The sequence below is a fragment of the Oncorhynchus nerka genome, linkage group LG18 (genome assembly GCF_034236695.1).
Source record: "Oncorhynchus nerka isolate Pitt River linkage group LG18, Oner_Uvic_2.0, whole genome shotgun sequence".
NCBI lineage: Eukaryota > Metazoa > Chordata > Actinopteri > Salmoniformes > Salmonidae > Oncorhynchus > Oncorhynchus nerka.
This window is the reverse complement of record NC_088413.1, coordinates 43,181,119-43,203,655: the sequence shown is the minus strand read 5'-3', so window position 1 is coordinate 43,203,655 and position 22,537 is coordinate 43,181,119. Positions and strand designations below refer to the sequence as shown.

General features: G+C 44.9%; 1 protein-coding gene across 1 annotated transcript in view; it reads left to right on the top strand.

Moving 5' to 3' along the window:
• The window catches only part of nrxn3a (neurexin 3a), a 179,534-nt gene that overhangs the window by 125,573 nt on the left and 31,424 nt on the right, over window positions 1-22,537 (top strand). The window contains exons 7-9 of the mRNA XM_029687494.2: window positions 19,589-19,882; window positions 20,091-20,238; window positions 21,397-21,780. Coding sequence (XP_029543354.2) covers window positions 19,589-19,882; window positions 20,091-20,238; window positions 21,397-21,780 — 826 coding nt within the window. The remainder of the gene's footprint in view (window positions 1-19,588; window positions 19,883-20,090; window positions 20,239-21,396; window positions 21,781-22,537) is intronic.

Sequence of the window (22,537 nt, the reverse complement as noted above, 5' to 3'; positions counted from 1 at the left end):
CAGAAAAAGGCACATGACAGGTTCGAGGTTCTACTCGCCTGAGTTAGAATAACTCATGATAAACTGTAAACCATAGTGTTTACCATCTATATTTTTCGTAGGTGTCTATTTACCACCAAAAATGATGCTGGCACTAAGACCGCACTCAAGGAGCTGTATAAGTAAACTAGAAAATACTCACCCAGAGGTGGCGCTCCTAGTGGCCGGTGACTTTAATGCAGGAAAACTGAAAACCGTTGTACCTAATTTCTACCTGCATGTCACCTGTGCAACTAGAGGTGAAAAGTCCTCTTTTTAGACCTGCACAAGGCTGGGATGGGCTACAGGACAATAGGCAAGCAGCTTGGTGAGAAGGCAACAACTGTTGGCGCAATTATTAGAAAATGGAAGAGGTTCAAGATGACGGTCAATCACCCTCGGTCTGGGGATCCATGCAAGATCTCACCACGTGGGGCATCAATGATCATGAGGAAGGTGAGGGATCAGCCCAGAACTACATGGCAGGACCTGGTCAATGACCTGAAGAGAGCTGGGACCACAGTCTCAAAGAAAACCATTAGTAACACACTACGACGTCATGGATTAAAAAAATCCTGCAGCGCACGCAAGGTCCCCCTGCTCAAGCCAGTGCATGTCCAGGACCGTCTGAAGTTTGCCAATGACCTTCTGGATGATCCAGAGGAGGAATGGGAGAAGGTCATGTGGTCTGATGAGACAAAATTAGAGCTTTTTGGTCTAAACTCCACTCGCCGTGTTTGGTGAGAACACCATCCCAACCGTGAAGCATGGAGGTGGAAACATCATTCTTTGGGGATGCTTTTCTGCAAAGGGGACAGGACGACTGCATTGTATTGAGGGACGTATGGATGGGGCCATGTATCGCAAGATCTTGGCCAACAACCTCCTTCCCTCAGTAAGAGCATTGAAGATGGGTCGTGGCTTGGTCTTCCAGCATGACAAAGACCCGAAACACACAGCCAGGGCAACTAAGGAGTGGCTCCGTAAGAAGCATCTCAAGGTCCTGGAGTGGCCAAGCCAGTCTCCAGACCTGAACCCAATAGAACATCTTTGGAGGGAGCTGAAAGTCCGTATTGCCCAGCGACAGCCCCGAAACCTGAAGGATCTGGAGAAGGTCTGTATGGAGGAGTGGGCCAAAATCCCTGCTGCAGTGTGTGCAAACCTGGTCAAGAACTACAGGAAATGTATGATCTCTGTAATTGCAAACAAAGGTTTTTCTACCAAATATTAAATTCTGCTTTTCTGATGTATCAAATACTTATGTCATGCAATAAAATGCAAATGAATTACTTAAAAATCATACATCATACATGTGATTTTCTGGATTTTTGTTTTAGATTCCGTCTCTCACAGTTGAAGTGTACCTATGATAAAATTACAGACCTCTACATGCTTTGTAAGTAGGAAAACCTGCAAAATCGGCAGTGTATCAAATACTTCTCCCCACTGTATATATCCTAACCAGAAGCCATGAGTTACAGCAACATACACACTGAGCTGAAGGCTTGAGTTGCCCTCCAACGAACCATCAAAAAGGCAGAGCATCGTGGTCTAAGGTGCCACCAGAGACTGGTGCCACCAGAGACTCTGGGTTCAAGCCCAGGCTCTGTCGCAGCCAGCCGCGACCGGGAGGTCCATGGGGCGACGCACAATTGGCCTAGCGTCGTCTGGGTTAGGGAGGGTTTGGCCGGTAGGGATACCCTTGTCTCATCGCGCACTAGCGACTCCTGTGGTGGGCCGGGCGTAGTGCATGCTAACCAGGTCACCAGGTGCACAGTGTTTCCTCGGACACTTGGTTGGAGACTTGGTTGGGTTGTGTTTCGGAGGATGCATGGCTTTCGACCTTCGTCTCTCCCGAGCCCGTACGGGAGTTGTAGTGATGAGACAAGATAGTAACTACTAACAATTGGATACCACCAAATTGGGGAGAAAAGGGGGGGGGGTGAAATAAAATATTAAAGGCAAAGCATCAATACAGGACCAAGATCGAGTCCTACTGCACCAGCTCTGACACTCGTTGTATGTGGCAGGGCTTGCAAACTATTACGGACTACAAAGGGAAACCCAGCTGCGAGCTGTCCAGTGACGTGAGCCTATCAGATGAGCTAAATACCTTCTATGCTCACTTTGAGGCCAGCAACACTGAACCATGCATGTGAGCACAAGCTGTTCCGGAAGACTGCATGAACACACTCTCCATAGTCGATGTGAGTAAGACCTTGAAACATGTTAACATTCACAAGCCCGCAGGGCCATGCGGACTACCAGGACGCATGCTCAGAGCATGTGCTGACCAGCTGGCAAGTGTCTTCACTGACATTCACTCTCCCTGACCGTCTGTAATACCTGTTTCAAGCAGACCACCATTGTCCTTGTGCCCATGAACGCCAAGGTAACCCTGCCTAAATTACTATCGCCCCGTAGCACTCACATGAAAGGCTTTGAAAGGCTGGTTGAATGGCTCACATCAACACCATCATCCCAGACACCCCGGACCCACTCCAATTTGTATACCGCCCCAACAGATCCACAGATGACGCAATTTCTATGGCACTCCACACCGCCCTTTCCCATCTAAACAAAAGGAACACCTACGTGAGAATGCTGTACATTGACTACAGCTCACCATTCAATGCCATGGTGCCCTCCAAGCTCATCACTAAGGTGAGGACCCTGGGATTAAATACCTCCCTCTGCAACTGGATCCTGGACTTCCTGTAGGCAGCAACCCATCAGCCACGCTGACCCTCAACATGGGGACCTCTCAGGAGTGTGTGCTTAGTCCCCTCCTGTATTCCCTGTTCACCTACGACTATGTGGCCGTGCACGACTCCAACACCATCAGTAAGTTTGCCGGCGACACGACGGTGGTAGGCCTGATCACCGACGACAATGAGACAAGGAGGAGGTCAGAGACCTAGCAGTGTGGTGCCAGGACAACCACCTCAACATCAACAATACAAAGGAGCTGATTGTGGACTACAGGAAACAGAGGGCCGAGCACTCCCCCATCCACACCGACGGGGCTGTAGTGAAGCAGGTCGAGAGCTTCAAGTTCCTTGGTGTCCACAGTACTAAGGAACTATCATGGTCCACACACACTAAGACAGTCGTGAAGAGGGTACGACAATGCCTTTTCACCCTCAGGAGGCTGAAAAGATTTGTCATGGGCCCTCAGATCCTCAAAAAGTTCTACAGCAGCACCATTGAGAGCATCTTGACTGGCTGCATCACCACTTGGTATGGCAACCGCTTGGCATCCGATCGCAAGGCGCTATAGAGGGTAGTGCGTCAGAGGAAGGCCCTAAAAAGTCTCTTCTCGCTTCTACCGCACAGGAAGTGGTACCAATGCACCAAGTCTTGGACCAACAAGACCCTGAACAGCTTCTAACCCCAAGCCATAACACTACTAAATAGTTAGTCCGGGTATCTATTGGTTAACTATTTAACTATCTGGTAGGCCGTCATTGTAAATAAGAATTTGTTCTTAACTGACTTGCCAAGTTAAATAAAGGTCATTTGTTTTTTTGTAAACTAAATAAATCTGCATGGACCCTTTTTGCACTAACTCATTTGACTCATCACATATACTGCTGTTACTGTTTATTGTCCATCCTTTTGTCTAGTCACTTTATCCCTACCTATATGAGCATATCTACCTCAGTTACCTTGTACCCCTGCACATTGATTCGGTACTGGTACCCCGTGTATATAACCAAGTTATCGTTACTCATTGTGTATTTATTCCTTGTGTTATTATTTTTCTATCATTTCTCTTTGTTTCTCTCTGCATCATTGGGAAGGTCCAGTAAGTAAGCATTTCACTGTTAGTCTACTCTTGTTGTTTACGAAGCATGTGACAAATACATTTGATTTGACACACACGCACGTACACAGAAACACTGCTATCCTCCACACTGCACTCCCTGCCATTAACACTAATTTGCCTGCTGGCGATGCTCTTGTCCATGCCATCAAACGCTATTATGGATAAATGTTTTGTTACCATGGCATCAGGTAGGCCCCCACGTCTCCCGCTATTGAAAAAAAAAACACACACACACACACACACACACACACACACACACACACACACACACACACACACACACACACACACACACACACACACACACACACAGATGCGTGACTTGGTAGCCGATTATTATGCCTTACATATGTGGACATAATAACAGTCTTTATGCCTCCTTTTTCCCCCATAACACATCTTTGTGGTGTTCCTATCAGAGAAACACTGACGAAGAGACACCTACAGCAGTTCTGTTGAAATAATGCCCAATTCAATCATTGATACTTGTAATCATCATAGAATCATATGTATGTCATTTCTGAATGACAGTACATGTTATTTCGTAGCATAATATAGTTACTGTTTATTTTGTTATTTCAAATCGTTTATATTGTATTGAGTAAAATGTTTTGTTTTATATTGTCATCAATATATAAAATAAAATCAATGTAGATGTGATTTGATTCTCCATTTTCATATCTGCTACACCTGTTTAACATTTAGTGAAGGTCTTTCCGTTTATCAGATTGCCATGTCTGTGTTACCAACAGAGTGGGATATTTACTCTGGAGAAGTTGTCTGATAACCAGTGTGATGTGGAGAAAGGTTGAGTCCTTAGATGACCATGCAGTCACCCTGTCTAAACAGCCCCAGGAAAGATGTGTGTGTGTGTGTCTGCCCTCAGATCAGATCGAGTTGAGATTAGCTAGTCTAGCTCTAGCCAGTGGCCTGTGGCTGTCCCCATCCACACTGTCACACTCTTACCCCCTGTCAACAACACACTCCACACATACACACACACACACACACGCACAAATGCCTCACACCACTAGGTCCACTAGATGTCTGACATATAGTACACGATATGTACAAATTAGTGGATTCGGCTATTTCAGCCACACCCATTGCTGACAGGTGTATAGAATTGTGCGCACCGCCATGCAATCCCCATAGACAAACATTGGCTGTAGAATGAACTTACTGAAGAGCTCAGTGACTTTCAAGGTGGCAGCGTCATAGGATGCCACCTATCCAACAAGTCGGTTTGTCAAATTTCTGCACTGTAAGTGCTGTTATTGTGGAAACGTCTAGGAGCAACAGCAGGTCAGCCGGGAGGTGGTAGGCCACACAAGCTCACAGAACAGGACCGCTGAAGCGTGTATAGCTCGTAAAAATCATCTGTCCTCTGTTGTAACACTCATTACCGAGTTCCAAACTGCCTCTGGAAGCAAGGTCAGGCCAATGCATAGTGCCAACTGTAAAGTATGGTGGAGGAAGAATAATGGTCTGGGGCTGCTTTTCATGGTTCGAGCTCAGCCCCTTAGATCCAGTGAAGGGAGAAATCTTAAAGTAACAGAATACAATGACATTCTAGACGATTCTTTGCTTCCAACTTTGTGGAAACAGTTTGGGGAAGGCCCTTTCCTGTTTCAGCATGACAATCCCCTGTGCACAAAGTGAGGTCCATACAGAAATGGTTTGTCGAGATCAGTTTGGAGGAACTTGACTGGCCTGCACAGAGCCCTGACCTCAACCTCATCGAACACCTTGGGGATGAATTGGAACGCAGACAGCGAGCCAGGCCTAATCTCCCAACATCAGTGTCCGACCTCACTAATGCTCTTGTGGCTGAATGGAAGCAAGTCCCCACAGCAATGTTCAAACATCTAGTGGAAACCCTTCCCAGAAGAGTGGAGGCTGTTATAGCAGCAAAGTGGGGACCAACTCCATATGAATGCATATGATTTTGGAATGAGATGTTCGACGAGCAGGTGTCCACATACTTTGTCATGCATTGTACAGTTGAAGTCGGAAGTTTACATACACCTTAGCCAAATACATTTAAACTCAGTTTTTCACAATTCCTGACATTTAATCCTAGTAAAAGTTCCCTGTCTTAGGTAAGTTAGGATCACCACTTTATGTGAAATGTCACATGTGAAATGTCAGAATAACAGTAGAGAGAATGATTTATTTCAACATTTATGTATTTCATCACATTCCCAGTGGGTCAGAAGTTTACATACACTCAATTAGTATTTGGTATCATTGCCTTTAAATTGCTTAACTTGGGTCAACCATTTTGGGTGGCCTTCCACAATCTTCCCACAATGAGTTGGGGGAATTTCAGCCCATTCCTCCTGACAGAGCTAGTGTAACTGAGTCAGGTTTGTAGGCCTCCTTGCTCGTACACGCTTTTTCAGTTCTGCCCACATATTTTCTATAGGATTGAGGTCAGGGCTTTGTGATGGCCACTCCAATACCTTGACTTTGTTGTACTTAAGCCATTTTGACACAACTTTGGAAGTATGCTTTTGGTCATTGTCCATTTGGAAGACCCATTTGCGACCAAGCTTTAACTTCCTGACTGATGTCTTGAGATGTTGCTTCAATATATCCACAGAATGTTCCATCCTCATGATGCCATCTACTTTGTAAAATGCCAAAGACCCTCCTGCAGCAAAGCACCCACACAACATGATGCTGCCACTCCCGTGCTTCACGGTTGGGATGGTGTTCTTCGATTTGCAAGCCTCCCCCTTTTTCCTCCAAACATAATGATGGTCATTATGGCCAAACAGTTCTATTTCTGTTTCATCAGACCAGAGGACATTTCTCCAAAAAGTATGATCTTTGTCCCCATGTGCAGTTGCAAACCGTATCTGGCTTTTTTATGGCGGTTTTGGAGCAGTAGTTTCTTCCTCGCTGAGCGACCTTTCAGTTTTTGTCAATATAGGACTCGTTTTTACTGTGGATATAGATACTTTTGTACCTGTTTCCTCCAGCATCTTCAAAAGGCCCTTTGCTGTTGTACTGGGATTGATTTGAACATTTCGCACATAAGTATGTTCATCTCTAGGAGACAGAACGCCTCTCCTTCCTGATTGATATGATGGCTGCGTGGTCCCATGGTGTTTATACTTGCATACTATTGTTTTTACAGATGAACGTGGTACCTTCAGGCGTTTGGAAACTGCTCCCAAGCATGAACCAGACTTGTGGAGGTGTACAATTTTTTTTCTGAGGTCTTGGTTGATTTCTTACTATTTTCTCATGATGTCAAGCAAAGAGGCACTGAGTTTGAAGGTAGGCCTTGAAATACATCCACAGGTACACCTCAAATTGACTCAAATTATGTCAATTAGCCTATCAGAAGCATCTAAAGCCATGACATAATTTTCTGGATTTTTCCAAGCCGTTTAAAGGCACTGTCAACTTAGTGTATGTAAACGTCTGACCCACTGGAATTATGATACAGTGAATTATTAGTGAAATAATCTGTCTGTAAACAATTGTTGGAAAAATGACTTGTGTCATGCACAAAGTAGATGTCCGAACCGACTTGCCAAAACTATAGTTTGTTAACAAGACATTTGTAGAGTTGTTGAAAAAGGAGTTTTAATGACTGCAGCCTATGTGTATGTAAACTTCCCACTTGTCATAAGGTGAATGCACCAATTTGTAAGTCGCTCTGGATAAGAGCGTCTGCTAAATGACTTAAATGTTAAATGTCAACTGTTTGTACAGGCCTGTGTGAGAGCATGGTGCTGGAGTATGGAAAGCACCCCACCCTGTGGAATAAAATGCACACTGCAACTGCTGAACATTCACCAGAGAGAGAGAGAGAGAGAGAGAGATCTCTTGGCAGCGACAGCTTGTCTCAGGATCTGGGCACCATTTGGTGTTTTACAACATCTCGTGTGGTATTTTCTATTTTCTGTTTAACATCCGTCCCTGTTTTTATCCAAACACACACTGTGGGAGGTTGGTGTACACCCATAACATGTGGGGGATTGGCATACAACCTCTAGTAGTATTGCTTTTGTAGTCGTGTCGCTAGGTTGTGACCCTAATGGTGTAACAAGGACTCTCACTAACATTACTGACACAGGGTGACACAACCCTCAGTGCCCACCCCCCACCCCACCTCCACACACACACACTCCAGCTGCCATCCCTACCCTCCAGTCTCAATGTCTATGCAAATCACTCCTCTTATGCCATGGGCTAGCGCCATCCTTGAGCAGTGAGTGGTCTGGTCCCACAGACAGAACACACACAGTGTTCCCCCATACACACATACATACATACATACATACATACATACATACATACATACATACATACATACATACATACATACATACATACATACACCCAGCATGCCAGGGGTGTGTTGCATCCTTGAGTGGTGTGTGTGTGTGTGTCGGTGGTGGTCTGTGCACAGTGGGGACCCGGGGCCATTAATTCCTGGAGAGCGGTGGGCAGGGCCGGCAGGCAGAGATTTATGGGAGAGGCAGACAGCTGTGGATGATTAATGTGTGTGTCACCAAGGGCCCCACTCAGCCCAGACACACACACACACACACACACACACCAATGCAGGGGCCAGGAGGACGATATGGTGTGTGTGTGATTGTGTTTGAGGGCCAGAGGAGCATGGACTCCTTTTGGAAATATGGAGGCAGTGCCTTACAATACACACACACGTTTGTTTTACTATCCTTGTGGGGACCAAACAATTGATTCCCATTCAAAATCTTAAACCTAAGCCTAATCCTTAACCTAACCTTATCCCCTAACCTTAAATCAAACCTTAACTCATAACCATAACTCTATCCCCTAATTCTAACCCTAACTCTAATTTTAACCCTTACCATAACCCTAAGCCTAAAATAGCCTTTTTCCATGTGGGGACCAACTTTTCCTTGTTTTACTATCCTTGTGAGGGCTTCTGACAGTAAAACCGAAAAACACACACTCCCCTCTTAGTAAAGCTGTATGATGAATACTGTGAGGTGTGTGATTCCAATGACGGTTGTGTTGAATGGGGTTTGGCCTTGGTTATACCCCTGTGTCGTTTCTCACAGTGCCAGACAGTGTGTTGATGTCCGTCCCTCTCTCTCTGTCAGTCAGTGTGTCTCTCTCTCTTTGAGCGAGTGTCTGGTAGAGGAGATAACAGGCTGATGGAATTCTACTCTCCATATTCAAACACAAGTCATTTTTCATTTCTACATCCACATAGAACACACACACACACACCTTGGTTATACCCTTGTGTCATTTCTCACGCAGCCAGACAGTGTGTTGAAGTCCGTCTCTCTCTGTCAGTTTGTCTCACCCCCCCCCCCATCCCACACACACACAGACACATGCTTCTGAATCAGTCGTGTGGGCACACCTACAGTGTGTCACACAGACAATTTTGAATAGACAGAAGCTCAGTCTGTGTTCGTGCCTTCTTATGTCTGTGCAAGAATCAGAGATCACTCAATCACTATCTGTTTGATTCACTTCTAATGCTGTGATTCAGCTGGGAAACCTGCCCTCTGCATTTGTGCTGCCCTGATAAAATACCTACCATGCGGTGAGACCGGCAAGATAAGTTACTATGTTTTGTAGATGCCTTGCTAAAAGTGACTTGTCATCTTGTCAAGGTTTTCCCTCCGCGAGCTGATCTTTATTTGTATCCAACAGTAATATATATTCAGCATTTTATCAGGAGGCAATTGGAGGAATGGGATTAGTGATGTGTAGCTATTGTACTTGTAAAAATCAACTGGTCCCCAAGCGCAGGCTGCCTATTGTACTGCGGCTCAGTTTCAAATGTGCCAGAACAGATTGTCTCACAGTCATTTCTCTCTGTCAACCTCTGTAATCAGTCATACGGACGGGTCGGATGTTTGAATATGAAAAATGGTTAGAATATGAAAGATGGTAGGGAAGGCTCGGGCGACTGTGTATTATATTGCATAAATCTCACACATTTTGTTGTGCGAGACAGGTGGTATCAAAAGAGAATGCGGTCTAAGGAGAATACTAAAACAGAGGATCGTTGTGTTTTTCATAATACGTAAATACGAATGTCAAAATGTAAAGTATTTGACATTCAGAGAAGTTACCAGGACAGATAGACAGGCAGACAGACAGACAGACAGGCAGACAGACGGACAGAAGGATAGAAAGAGAGACAGACAGAGAAAAGAGTGAGAGAGGGAAGTTGAAATGTCACCGGGCACTGCCTGACGCCTCATCACCGGCTCGGCAGGAATTAGCTAGCTGACATTTTACGTAGACGCCCGCCACCACTCCAGATGACAACGTCGCCTGGCGACCAAATTGCAAAGTGTCACTTTGTGTCAGACACGGGGAGACGTCTGAGCGTCTCACGGCTTGTGATGTCTGGAAATTACAGAGAAGCCGGCGGTTGAAACTTGATTTAGATAATGAAAAATGCTTCAGGTCGACGTGACAATGCAGATTAAACGACGGCAAACGACAGTGATAATATCACAAATAATGATAATCACTGTCCAATCAGTGCCGAGGGATTTGCAGTGCTCGAGCTGGGGATCTTCAAGGTCGCAGTGAGATGGCCGCGGGTGACAGCTACTGATATCTGACTGAAAGGGATTTAGAGGGAAGCATATGTTGGTTGTTTAAGTCTGGGGACTTCAGGGGACAATTGGACAGCTTCATGTTTTGTTTCTGTCTTCTGTGTTGTGATTTGTAGCACAGTGTGTCTAATATTTGATGTAGCGTGTGCATTAAGTTATGGAGTTTGTCTATTGTTTCGCTAACACCCAGCGTCATAACATGTTATGACACGGTCATAACCATGTTATGATGTCATAACAGCTGACATAACTTGTCAGCACCTGTCATAATATGGTCATAACACTGTCATGACCCATATATTTACAACTGTTGTGACATATATTGTGTTAATTTATAGCTGGTTATGACACCTACATTATTGTGTCAACACCCACATTTATTCAAATCCCTGCCAAGAAGTTTGTTTCTTAAGTCATTTGCTGTAAAAAAAATATATTTTGACATGTTTTCTTTTTTCAATCATATTTTACACAGTGTCATAGAGCATTTCGACCATCCTGTGTCACTTTACATGGAGTCAGAAAATACACTTTATGACACTGTCAAGAAGCATTATGACCATCATAATCATATTAGCCAGATAGGCCTCTCACGTACATACCCTATTTTTGACTGATGACTGAATTAAGGGCATCTGGTCCTGCTCCTGAAACATTCTCCTGCAGTCATCCCAGTCATTGGGGTAGGTGCATGTCTGACATCAGCCTGTGCACAATTACAATGATCATTTAATATGGTCAATTTCAGAACATTTTCAAAACATAAACATGCTTTTGACAAAGTAGGCTATGGTGTAATGCAGTGGTTCCCAAACTTTTTATAGTCCTGTACCCCTTCAAACATTCAACCTCCAGCTGCGTACCCTCTCTAGCACCAGGGTCAGCGCTCTCTCAAGTGTTGTTTTTTGCCATCATTGAAACCTGCCACACACACACTATACCATACATTTATTAAACATAAGAATGTGTGTGAGTTTTTGTCACAACACGGCTTGTGGGAAGTGACAAAGAGCTCTTATAGGAACAGGGCACAAATAATAATAATCAATCATTTTGCTCTTTATTTCGCCATCTTACATATAAAACCTTATTTGTTAATCGGAAATTGTAACTCACCACAGGTTAATGAGAAGGGTATGCTTGAAAGGATGCACATAACTCTGCAATGTTGGGTTGTGTTGGAGAGAGTCTCAGTTTTAAATAATTTTCCACACACAGTCGGTGTCTGTATTTAGCTTTCATGCTAGTGAGGGCCAAGAATCCACTCTCACATAGGTACGTGGTTGCAAAGGGCATCAGTGTCTTAACAGCGCGATTTGCCAAGGCAGGATACTCTGAGTGCAGCCCAATCCAGAACCTCTTGTTGCAATTTTCGATGAGGTTCTCTTGTTCAGATATCAGTAAGTGAACTGGAGGAAGGGCATAAAAGGGATAACAAATCCAGTTGTTTGTGTCATCCGCTTTTGCGTAATTGCGCACCCAACTCATTGAGGTGCTTCACTATATCACATTTGACATTGTCTGTAAGCTTGGGTTCATTTGCACACACAAAAACATACAATGATGAGGGAAAGACCTGTGTGTTGTCCTTGTTAATGCAGACAGAAAAGAGCTCCAACTACTTAATCATAGCCTAAATTTTGTCCCGCACATTGAATATAGTTCCGGAGAGTCCCTGTAATCCTAGATTCAGATCATTCAGGCGAGAAAAAACATCACCCAGATAGGCCAGTCGTGTGAGAAACTCATCATCATGCAAGCGGTCAGACAAGTGAAAATGATGGTCAGTAAAGAAAACTTTAAACTTGTCTCTCAATTTAAAAAAAAAAAGGTCAATCCTTTGCCCCTTGATAACCAGCACACTTCTTTATGTTCTGTATGTTAGTCACTGCCCATATTGTTGCATTCTGCAGAAAATACACAAGAGTTCAGTGGCCTTGCTTTAACAAAGTTAACCATTTTCACTGTAGTGTCCAAATCGTCTTTCAAGCTGTCAGGCATTCCCTTGGCAGCAAGAGCATCTCGGTGGATGCTGCAGTGTACCCAAGTGGCGTCGGGAGCAACTGCTTGCACGCGCATTACCATTCCACTATGTCTCTCTGTCATGGCTTTTGCACGATCAGTACAGATACCAACACATCTCGACCACCAAAGTCCATTTGATGTCACAAAGCTGTCCAGTACTTTAAAAATATCCTCTCCTATTGTCCTGGTTTGCAGAAGAGGATGTCTTCCTTAATTGACCCCCCATAAATGTAACAGACATATACCAAGAGCTGTGCCAGGCCCACCACGTCTGTTGACTCATCCAGCTGTAACACATATAATTCACTGGCTTGTATACGAAGCAGTAATTGTTTCAAACATGTCACTGATTAGTTGTGAAACGGTGTTGTTTGATGGAGACATTGTCTGTATAGTTTTTTGGGCCTTTTCCCACAGCATTGTCCCAGCCATATCCACGGCAGCAGGAAGAATTAAGCCCTCCACAATAGTATGGGGCTTGCCTGTCCTAGCCACCCGGTAGCTCACCATACAGTATAAGACGCTTCTAGCCCCTTCTTATTAATGGTACCTGTTGCTTTTATACATGTCTTACTACTTGAAAGTTGTCTTAATTCTTGCTCAAAAAACTCCTGTGGCTTATTTTTCAAATTGGCATGTTTGTGCAAGAGTGAAGGTTTCATTCAGTTGTAAGATAGTACTTTTCCACTTATAACACACTGTGGCTGAGGAAAGGCACTACTCCCAATATAAATGAACCCCAAATCAATGTAGTTCTCATCATATTTGCGCCTCTTCGATGGTCCAACGTCCCTGTCTGTTGTTCGGTGTTTTCCCAGGTAAAGGGGCAGTAGCTCTTCGGCTGCATCAGAGTCTCAACTGTCAACTGGCTAACAACAAATGTAGAATTACTGATGCTAGCATTGGATGTTCTCGTGGAAGCAGTACAACTTGTGTCGTCGACAGATGCAGGTGTAGTACTGCTTGTAGTATCAGTACTACCAGTAAAGCTGGTATGTGTCTCTATGGATGCGGGCCTTACTTTTTTTTAACCATTTATCAATTTTCGAGCAAACGGAATGAGCAGCAGCTACGTTAATGGAATTCCTGCGAGAAAGTAACGGTTAATGTGATTGGATGTTAATTATTTGACTAGGCGACCTGTATTTGACATTGTGTTGTTATTTCGCTGAACACTACAGTCGTGGCCAGAAGTTTTGAGATTGACACATATACATTTTCACAAATTCTGCTGCCTCAGTTTGTATGATTGCAATTTCCATATACTCCAGAATGTTATGAAGAGTGATCAGATGAATTGCAATTAATTGCAAAGTCCCTCTTTGCCATGCAAATGAACTGAATCCCCCAAAAACATTTCCACTGCATTTCAGCCCTGCCACAAAAGGACCAGCTGACATCATGTCAGTGATTCTCTCGTTAACACAGGTGTGAGTGTTGACGAGGTCGAGGCTGGAGATCACTCTGTCATGCTGATTGAGTTCAAATAACAGACTGGAAGCTTCAAAAGTAGGGTGGTGCTTGGAATCATTGTTCTTCCTCTGTCAACCATGGTTACCTGCAAGGAAACACGTGCTGTCATCATTGTTTTGCACAAAAAGGGCTTCACAGGCAAGGATATTGCTGCCAGTAAGATTGCACCCAAATCAACTATTTATCGGCTCATCAAGAACTTCAAGGAGAGCGGTTCAATTGCTGTGAAGAAGGCTTCAGGGTGCCCAAGAAAGTCCAGCAAGCTCCAGGACCGTCTTCTAAAGTTGATTCAGCTGCGGGATCGGGGCACCACCAGTACAGAGCTTGCTCAGGAATGTCAGCAGGCAGGTGTGAGTGCATCTGCACGCACAGTGTGGCGAAGACTTTTGGAGGATGGCGTGGTGTCAAGAAGGGCAGCAAAGAAGCCACTTCTCTTCAGGAAAAACATCAGTGCCAGACTGATATTCTGCAAATGGTACAAGGATTGGACTGCTGAGGACTGGGGTAAAGTCATTTTCTCTGATGAATCCCCTTTCCGATTGTTTGGGGCATCCGGAAAAAAGCTTGTCCGGAGAAGACAAGGAGAGCGCTACCATCAGTCCTGTGTCATGCCAACAGTAAAGCATCCTGAGACCATTCATGTGTGGGGTTGCTTCTCAGCCAAGGGAGTGGGCTCACTCACAATTTTGCCTAAGAACACAGCCATGAATAAAGAATGGTACCAACACATCCTCCGAGAGCAACTTCTCCCAACCATCCAGGAACAGTTTGGTGACGAACAATGCCTTTTCCAGCATAATGGAGCACCTTGCCATAAGGCAAAAGTGATAACTAAGTGGCTCGGGGAACAAAACATTGATATTTTGGTGAATCACATTTTTATTTGGCATACACCCGATGGAATTGTGTGTACCCCAGTTTGGGAATAACTTGTGTAATGGAATGTTTTGCCTTGTGTGGTAGGTTTTGTGGATTTTGACACAACTGTAGTTGTCATAACCAGCCATTGTAACGGTTCTCTTCTATCTCCTCCTCTGACGAAGAGGTGGAACAAGGATCGGACCAAAATGCAGCGTGATGATGATTCATGATATTTTAATGAAGGAAAAACTATACATGCAGAAACTACAAAATAATGAAATGTGAAAACCGAAACAGCCCTATCTGGTGCAAACACAAAGACAGGAACAATCACCCACGAAACACTCAAAGAATATGGCTGCCTAAATATGGTTCCCAATCAGAGACAACGAAAATCACCTGCCTCTGATTAAGAACGCCTCAAGGCAACCATAGACTTTCCTAGACAACCCTACTCAGCCACAATCCCAATACCACTAAAACCCCAATACAAAAACACACCACAAAATAAACCCATGTCACACCCTGGCCTGACCAAATAAATGAAGACAAACATACATACTTCGACCAGGGCGTGACAGCCATAAAATAATGCAGTATATGTCACAACAGGTCTAAATATATGTGTCATGGCAGGTTATGTCAGCTGTTATGAAATATTATGACCATGTCATAACGTGTTATGACGCTGGGTGTCAAGTTTCATTATGTCTATTTCATAGAGTTGCCAATTGGCTGCTGCTCATTACTTATTATATGTTTTACCTTTATTTAACTAGGCACGTCAGTATTTTCAATGACGGCCAAGGAACAGTGGGTTAACTGCCTTGATCAGGGGCTGAACGACAGATTTTTACCTTGTCAGCTCGGGGATTTGATCTTGCAACCTTCCGGTTACTAGTCCAACGCTCTAACCACTAGGCTACCTGCTGCCCCTTATGTTGCTCCCACCTAAGGCTACATAATATCTGCCTATGTACAGCAGTGTACCATGAATGTGTCGGCATACAGTATGTTTAGCGGGGGAGTTGCATTTTTCATGCTCCTGTCTCATCTGTGTGTGTTTGTTCTCTGACCGGAACTAATCTCACAACAATGACATTTCACCCCTCTTTCAACTGTCAACCACTGAAACTTTAAACAAGCTACAGTGAATGTGTCATGGCTCCTATCAACTGAGGCTCATGAAGGGAAAAAAAAAGTGTTCTGTTTTGCACCAATTGTCGCAGTGAGTTTGTGAGATGATGTTGCTACTGAATGAAACTGAAGATGACCATATGACATAGTACCGTCCGGATTTTGCCGTAAAGCCAAATCTGACCTTGGCTCCAACTATCAACACCTCCAACTTTAAACAGCTCACTGTTCCTACGGCCTCTTTACGGAGCAACTCAGGTCACGATCTCTCACCGTGGAGATGTGAAGGTTTTCCAACAAACCCCATTCTCAGTGCGTTGATGAATGGCTAAGGCCGAGTTTGTTTTGGGATGAAATCCCGGGCCGGTGGCAGTGACGTATGAGTGTATTAGGAAAGAGAAAATCAGGGGGAAGGGATGGGGGATTGGAGAGATCGATAGAATTTCAGGTGTGGAGGACAGCAGATATAAACCTTGCACCAAGGAGGAGATGAAGAGGTCTGTGGGCCTCATCTAAAGATCAATAATGGAGCTCTGCTGGCATATGGGACATTTTATTTAGCTTATTTTACTGGAATATTTCTGTGGGATAAACCCTCCTTGAGATTAATCATTTTATTGCCCAAGACAACAATAGTTATACCTTCTTGGAGTCATTATAGTCCAAATTTGGATTACTTACAAAGACCCTGTTTAATGAACATCAGTTCTGTATAACAGGTCCTAGGGATGGAGAAAATATGATATTTTAGAGCAATGTCATGTTACTGTGATTCTTCGCTCGGATTCATCTCTACATTGAACTGTGTATTGACAGATAAGTCAGAGCTTAATATCCACCATGCATGCACATCCCTCTGCATCCCACTATCTTGCTATACACTTAATAGACAGACACTATGGTTCTGCCAACTCCTTAGTGAGAGAAACAGTCTGCCTCAGCAGTATTTTACTGTCAGCCCTGGTTAGGAAATGACTGTAGGGACTTTGTCATGTCTGACTGCTTATAAAAACATACTGGGCATTAACTTACAGAAGCACTTCCATAACTTACACAAACTCAATTAGGATGTGGAGGCGTGAGCGGCACAACCACTTATCTTGTGTGTTTATGAGATAGAGGAGCGGAGACTGAATGACACTGAGCGTCGTAGCCACGGTAATCTGCTCTCTGTCCCTATATGTTCCTCTGGAATGGGGACTGAGGGGGGCAGCTAATTTGGACCAATTTAAAGCCTTTAAGCTAACGTCGTCACAAAATGGCCACTGTTTACGGTCCTTAGTGTAGCTATTTCTGTTTGTTGACACACACACGCACACTGCTTAGGTTCTACTTAGGCAATCTAACGGTTAAGAGCGTTGGGCCAGTAACCGAAGGTTCTCTGGTCCAAATCCCTGAGCCGAGTAGGTGAAAAATCTGTTTATGTGCCCTTGAGCAAGGCAATTAACTGTAATTGCTCATGTAAGTCGCTCTGGATAAGAGTACTAAATATGATATGTAAATGTTAAGACTGTTTTTAAAAGCATTATTCTAGTTCCTTGGGTGATACTGTACATTAATAACTTTAATAGTCATTATTATTATTATTATTGGAACTAGCTGCCAATACAGTGTGTGTGTTTTCCTGGTGTTGCTAGGATGTTTGGTGTGTAAAACTGTAACCTCAGTGTGGTTTTGTTTAGGTAAAGCTTCCGCCCTAGGAGGATGGTATTCATGATCGCTGGGATAAACCCTCTAGATTCCGGAAAGGATGGAAGCATGGCTGGCTGGCTGGCAGGCAGGCAGGCAGGGATTTGACATCTCCGGGCCCTTGACCTCCTTTAGAGAGAGAGGAATAAGAAAGATAATCTCCTGGTCGGTGGGTCGGGTGGTGGGACGCGTGTCCTTCAGGCACCAGAGGGATGAGTTGATTTACTGTCAAATCTGCCGGATTATCAATAATCTCACACAGACCCCGATCTACTCACAGAGAGCTGTGTACTCACTCACACACCCAGAGAGCGAGAGGTTGTTTGTGTGTGAGCGTGCATGTTCGTTTGTGTGTGTGTGCAAAGGTGTGTTCGCATGTTCATACTTTGCTCAAAGTAGGCTACCCAAGAAAAAGAGAAGGGCTTCTGTTCTGCCCAGAGAACTACAAAAAAATGCTTCAATTTTCCACTTGAGCAGATTTCAATTTACACACACATCCCCCTCTGTCTCTCTGTCCTCTGGGTTATTGACAGCATTAAGACTGCTGTGATAAAAGATTGGCCACTTAGTGGAACTCAGGCTTTGTTTTTCTCTGCTAAGGACACTCACTCACAGAATGGCAAGGTTGGCTATAGTGAACTGTCACTGTTGTCACTGGTGGGTGTACCTCTGATGAAGGATCTAATGCCCAAATAGGTTGGTTTGTAGTTTATGAACAAACTTTTTCCTATTTAATTGAACCCTGTTGCCCTCTAAGAGGGACTGGATATTTCTTAAGGGGGTGTGGTGCCTAGAATCATTGTGTTTATGTGTGGCAGACATACTGTGTCTAGGGACAGAGCATTACATCAGCCTCTCAAAGCAGCCAAGGGCAGCCAGCTAGTCAATTCCCCTTTAAAACAGAGCTGGGCCACCACAACTGTGTGTGTGTGTGTGTGTGTGTGTGTGTGTGTGTGTGTGTGTGTGTGTGTGTGTGTGTGTGTGTGTGTGTGTGTGTGTGTGTGTGTGTGTGTGTGTGTGTGTGTGTGTGTGTGTGTGTGTGTGTGTGTGTGGGCACTACTGCTCAGCTGTGAAGGTGCGCGCGCTCCTGCGTCTCCCACCCTTTTGTGGAGCCATTAGCATTGCTATCAGGACGAGCAGACCCTGATGCATATGTCAGACCACTGAGAGTCAATTACCTCAGTCAGAGACAGCCATTGTGTTTGTCTGTGTGCCCTGGCCTATTGGTATTTAATACAGATATATTAATATAGCCGACTGACTGATCAACATGAACTTTACCTGGCAATTTTGGAGAGACCACACCACCCCGAAAGTCTGACATTAACAAACTGTTATCTTTGAGTGTTTTATTATACACTGACTGTACAAAACATTAGGAGCACCTTCCTAATATTGAGTTGCACCCCCTTTTGCCCTCAGAACAGCCTCAATTCGTCGGGACATGGACTCTACAAGGTCTAGAAGCGTTCCATAGGGATGCCCATGTTGACTCCGATGAATCCCACGGTTGTGTCAAGTTGGTGGACCATTCTTGACACACACGGGAAACTGCAGCAGCATTGCAGTTCTTCACTCAAACCGGCACCTACTACCATACCCCACTCAAAGGCACTTAAAACTTTTGTCTTGCCCATTCACCCTCTGAATGGCACACACAACTCATGTCTCAAGACTTAAAAATACTTCTTTAACCTGCCTCCTCATAGCTTTCACCTGGGTCCACCTGGTCAGTCTATTTCATGGAAAGAGTTCTTAGTGTTTTTAATGTTTTGTACACTCAGTGTATATTTGTTTAAATCCGTTAATGATAATGTGGTATTATTTTTTTTACAGTGAAGGTAATGATGAAGACTGGATACAGAGGTTGATGTTAAAAGGTTTGCAATAACTTACTTGACCATACCTTGAAAATGACCACAAACTCTGTCTCCCTTCTACCAATCTCTCCGTCCAGGTGGTCTATAAGAATAACGATATCCGTCTGGAGCTCTCCCGTCTGGCCCGCATCGTAGACCCTAAGATGAAGATCCAGGGGGACGTGGTCTTCAAGTGTGAGAACGTAGCCACCCTGGACCCTATCTCCTTCGAGACCCCCGAGGCCTACATCAGCCTGCCCAAGTGGAACACCAAGAGAATGGGCTCCATCTCCTTTGACTTCAGGACCTCGGAACCCAACGGACTCATCCTGTTCACCCACGGCAAGCCCCAGGAACGCAAGGAGGCCCAACGCAGCCAGAAGAACACCAAGGTAAGCCAATGAATGATGAATGGATCAAACAAACAATTTACTTTAGCCTTTAGGTAAAGCTATGTCTAAAACTGTAAATAATCCATTCAATAGTGTAAGTAAGAAACAAAACATCTGCGTTCAAGGATCTTGGATGTATTTATCCTGTTTTGTAAAGATATGTGCTGTACCCCTATGATGAACTAAACACCTTGATGATCTCCCTCAGGTCGACTTCTTTGCGGTGGAGCTCCTGGATGGCAGTCTATACCTACTGTTAGACATGGGCTCTGGGACCATCAAGGTCAAAGCCACCCAGAACAAGGTCAACGACGGGGCCTGGTACCACGTGGACATACAGAGGGATGGGCGTTCAGGTGAGTCCTCTTTACCCTCCTCTCCCACTCTCTACTCCCCTATCCCCATCTCTCTATCACTACCTTCTCTCACTCTCTCTGAGTGTGTGTGTGTGCCTGTGTGTTTGTGTGTGTGTGTTGTTGTATTGATGTGAGTATCACTCTCTGCCCAGTGCTGGGCCTGTGAGGGTCTCATAGGGCAGACAGGCTGTTATACAAGGCTGGGATGGCATGGCCAGGTGACTCACTGCAGCACATATTACTGCTATTGATCTACCACTGCCGCCATACACACATGGACACACACACACACACACACACACATGGCTGCACACATACACGCACACACAGACGAACACAGAAGCACGTATGCACACTGTTCAAGCTCTCCCATCGCACTCTGGATCTGAGTTAAGGACACACAGAGAGGCCACACACACTCTGCTGCTTGGCTTGAGACTGAAGCAGAGATAAACCTGCCATACAGCAGTGTCTGCGCTGTCACTGTCTCTCCGTTCTCTCTCCCTCTCTTGTTCTATCCCTCTCTCCCGCTCTCCCTGAGGTATACTATAGTCACAAAGCTCATATATCGTCCCTAAGCTGTGAGACTCTATTTGACAGCGAGAGCATCAGGGAACCCTGTGCCCTGTATCAATACCTTACACAGACAGTGGATTAACCGATACGTTATGCTATGCTCAACATCTTCAGCATCTCAAAGGCTGTCAGCCGTCAAAACTCTACCATCATTGTGGATGAGTGTGGAAAAGTAAAGATACGCCGGCCTAGTAAAGCGAGGTGACAGCTACTGTAGCTAGCATAGTAACCTTTTTGAAAATGCTGTATTTATTGAGCACACAGATTCCAATTGGGCCCACATAGGCTAGAACAGGGGTATTCATTTCTGACCCTATGAGGTCCGGAGCCTGCTGGTTTTCTCTTCTACCAGATAATTAGTTGCACCCACCTGTTGTCCCAGGTCGAAATCAGTCCCTGACTAGAGGGGGAAAATGCATTGGAACTGGCATTGAGATCCAGATTTGAGTTTGAGGAAGCTAGTTTGGAAACCCCTGCCCTACTGTGCATGGGATCACTGTCTTATCTTACAATGATAGACATACAACGTAAAAATGTTCTATTTAATTCTGTGGTTTAAAGCCATCTCCTCCTCCTCTCCAGGCACCATCTCAGTCAACAGCCGGCGCACCCCGTTCACAGCCAGCGGTGAGAGTGAGATCCTTGACCTGGAAGGAGACATGTACCTGGGGGGTCTACCCTCGGACCGTGCCAACCTCATTCTGCCCACCGAGCTGTGGACCGCCATGCTCAACTATGGCTACGTGGGCTGCGTGCGCGACCTGTTCATCGACGGGCGCAGTAAGGACATCCGACAGATCGCTGAGGCTCAGAACGGGGCAGGCATCAAGCCGTCGTGCAACAAGGTGGTGGGGAAACAGTGCGAGAGCTACCCGTGTAAGAACAGAGGCGTCTGTAAGGAGGGATGGAACCGGTTTATATGTGATTGTACCGGCACGGGGTACTGGTCACGCACCTGCGAGAGAGGTAGGTGGAAGCGATTGATTTGTGTGTTTTTCATGTGTGCTTGTGGGTGTGTGTTCTGACTGTGTACAGTGCATTCGTAAGTATTCAGACCCCTTGACTTTTTCCACATTTTGTTACGTTACATACATAAAAAACTGAAATATTACATTTACATAAGTATTCACACCATTTACTCAGTACTTTGTTGAAGCATCTTTAGCAGCGATCTTTGATCGGGTTCAAGTCCAGACTCAAAGACATTCAGAGACTTATCCCGAAGCCACTCCTGCGTTGTCTTGGCTGTGTGCTCAGGGTTGTTTGAAGCTGAACCTTCATCCCAGTCTGAGGTCCTGTGCGTTCTGGAGCAGATTTTCATCAAGGATCTCTCTGTATGTTGCTCTGTTCATCTTTGCCTCGATCCTGACTAGTCTCCCAGTCTCTGCCGCTGAAAAACATCCTCACAGCATGATGCTGCAACTACCATGCTTCACCGTAGGGATGGTGCCAGGTTTCCTCCAGACGTGACGCCAAGACTTCAATCTTGGTTTCATCAGACCAGAGAATCTTGTTTCTCATGGTCTGAGAGTTCTTTCGGTGCCTTTTTGGCAAACTCCAAGCAGGCTGTCATGTGCCTTTTTTTACTGAGGGTTGGCTTCCGTCTTGCCACTCCACCATAAATGCCTGATTGGTGGAGTGCTGCAGAGATGGATGTCCTTCTGGAGGGTTCTCCCATCTCCACAGTGGATCTCTGGAGCTCTGTCAGAGTGATCATCATGTT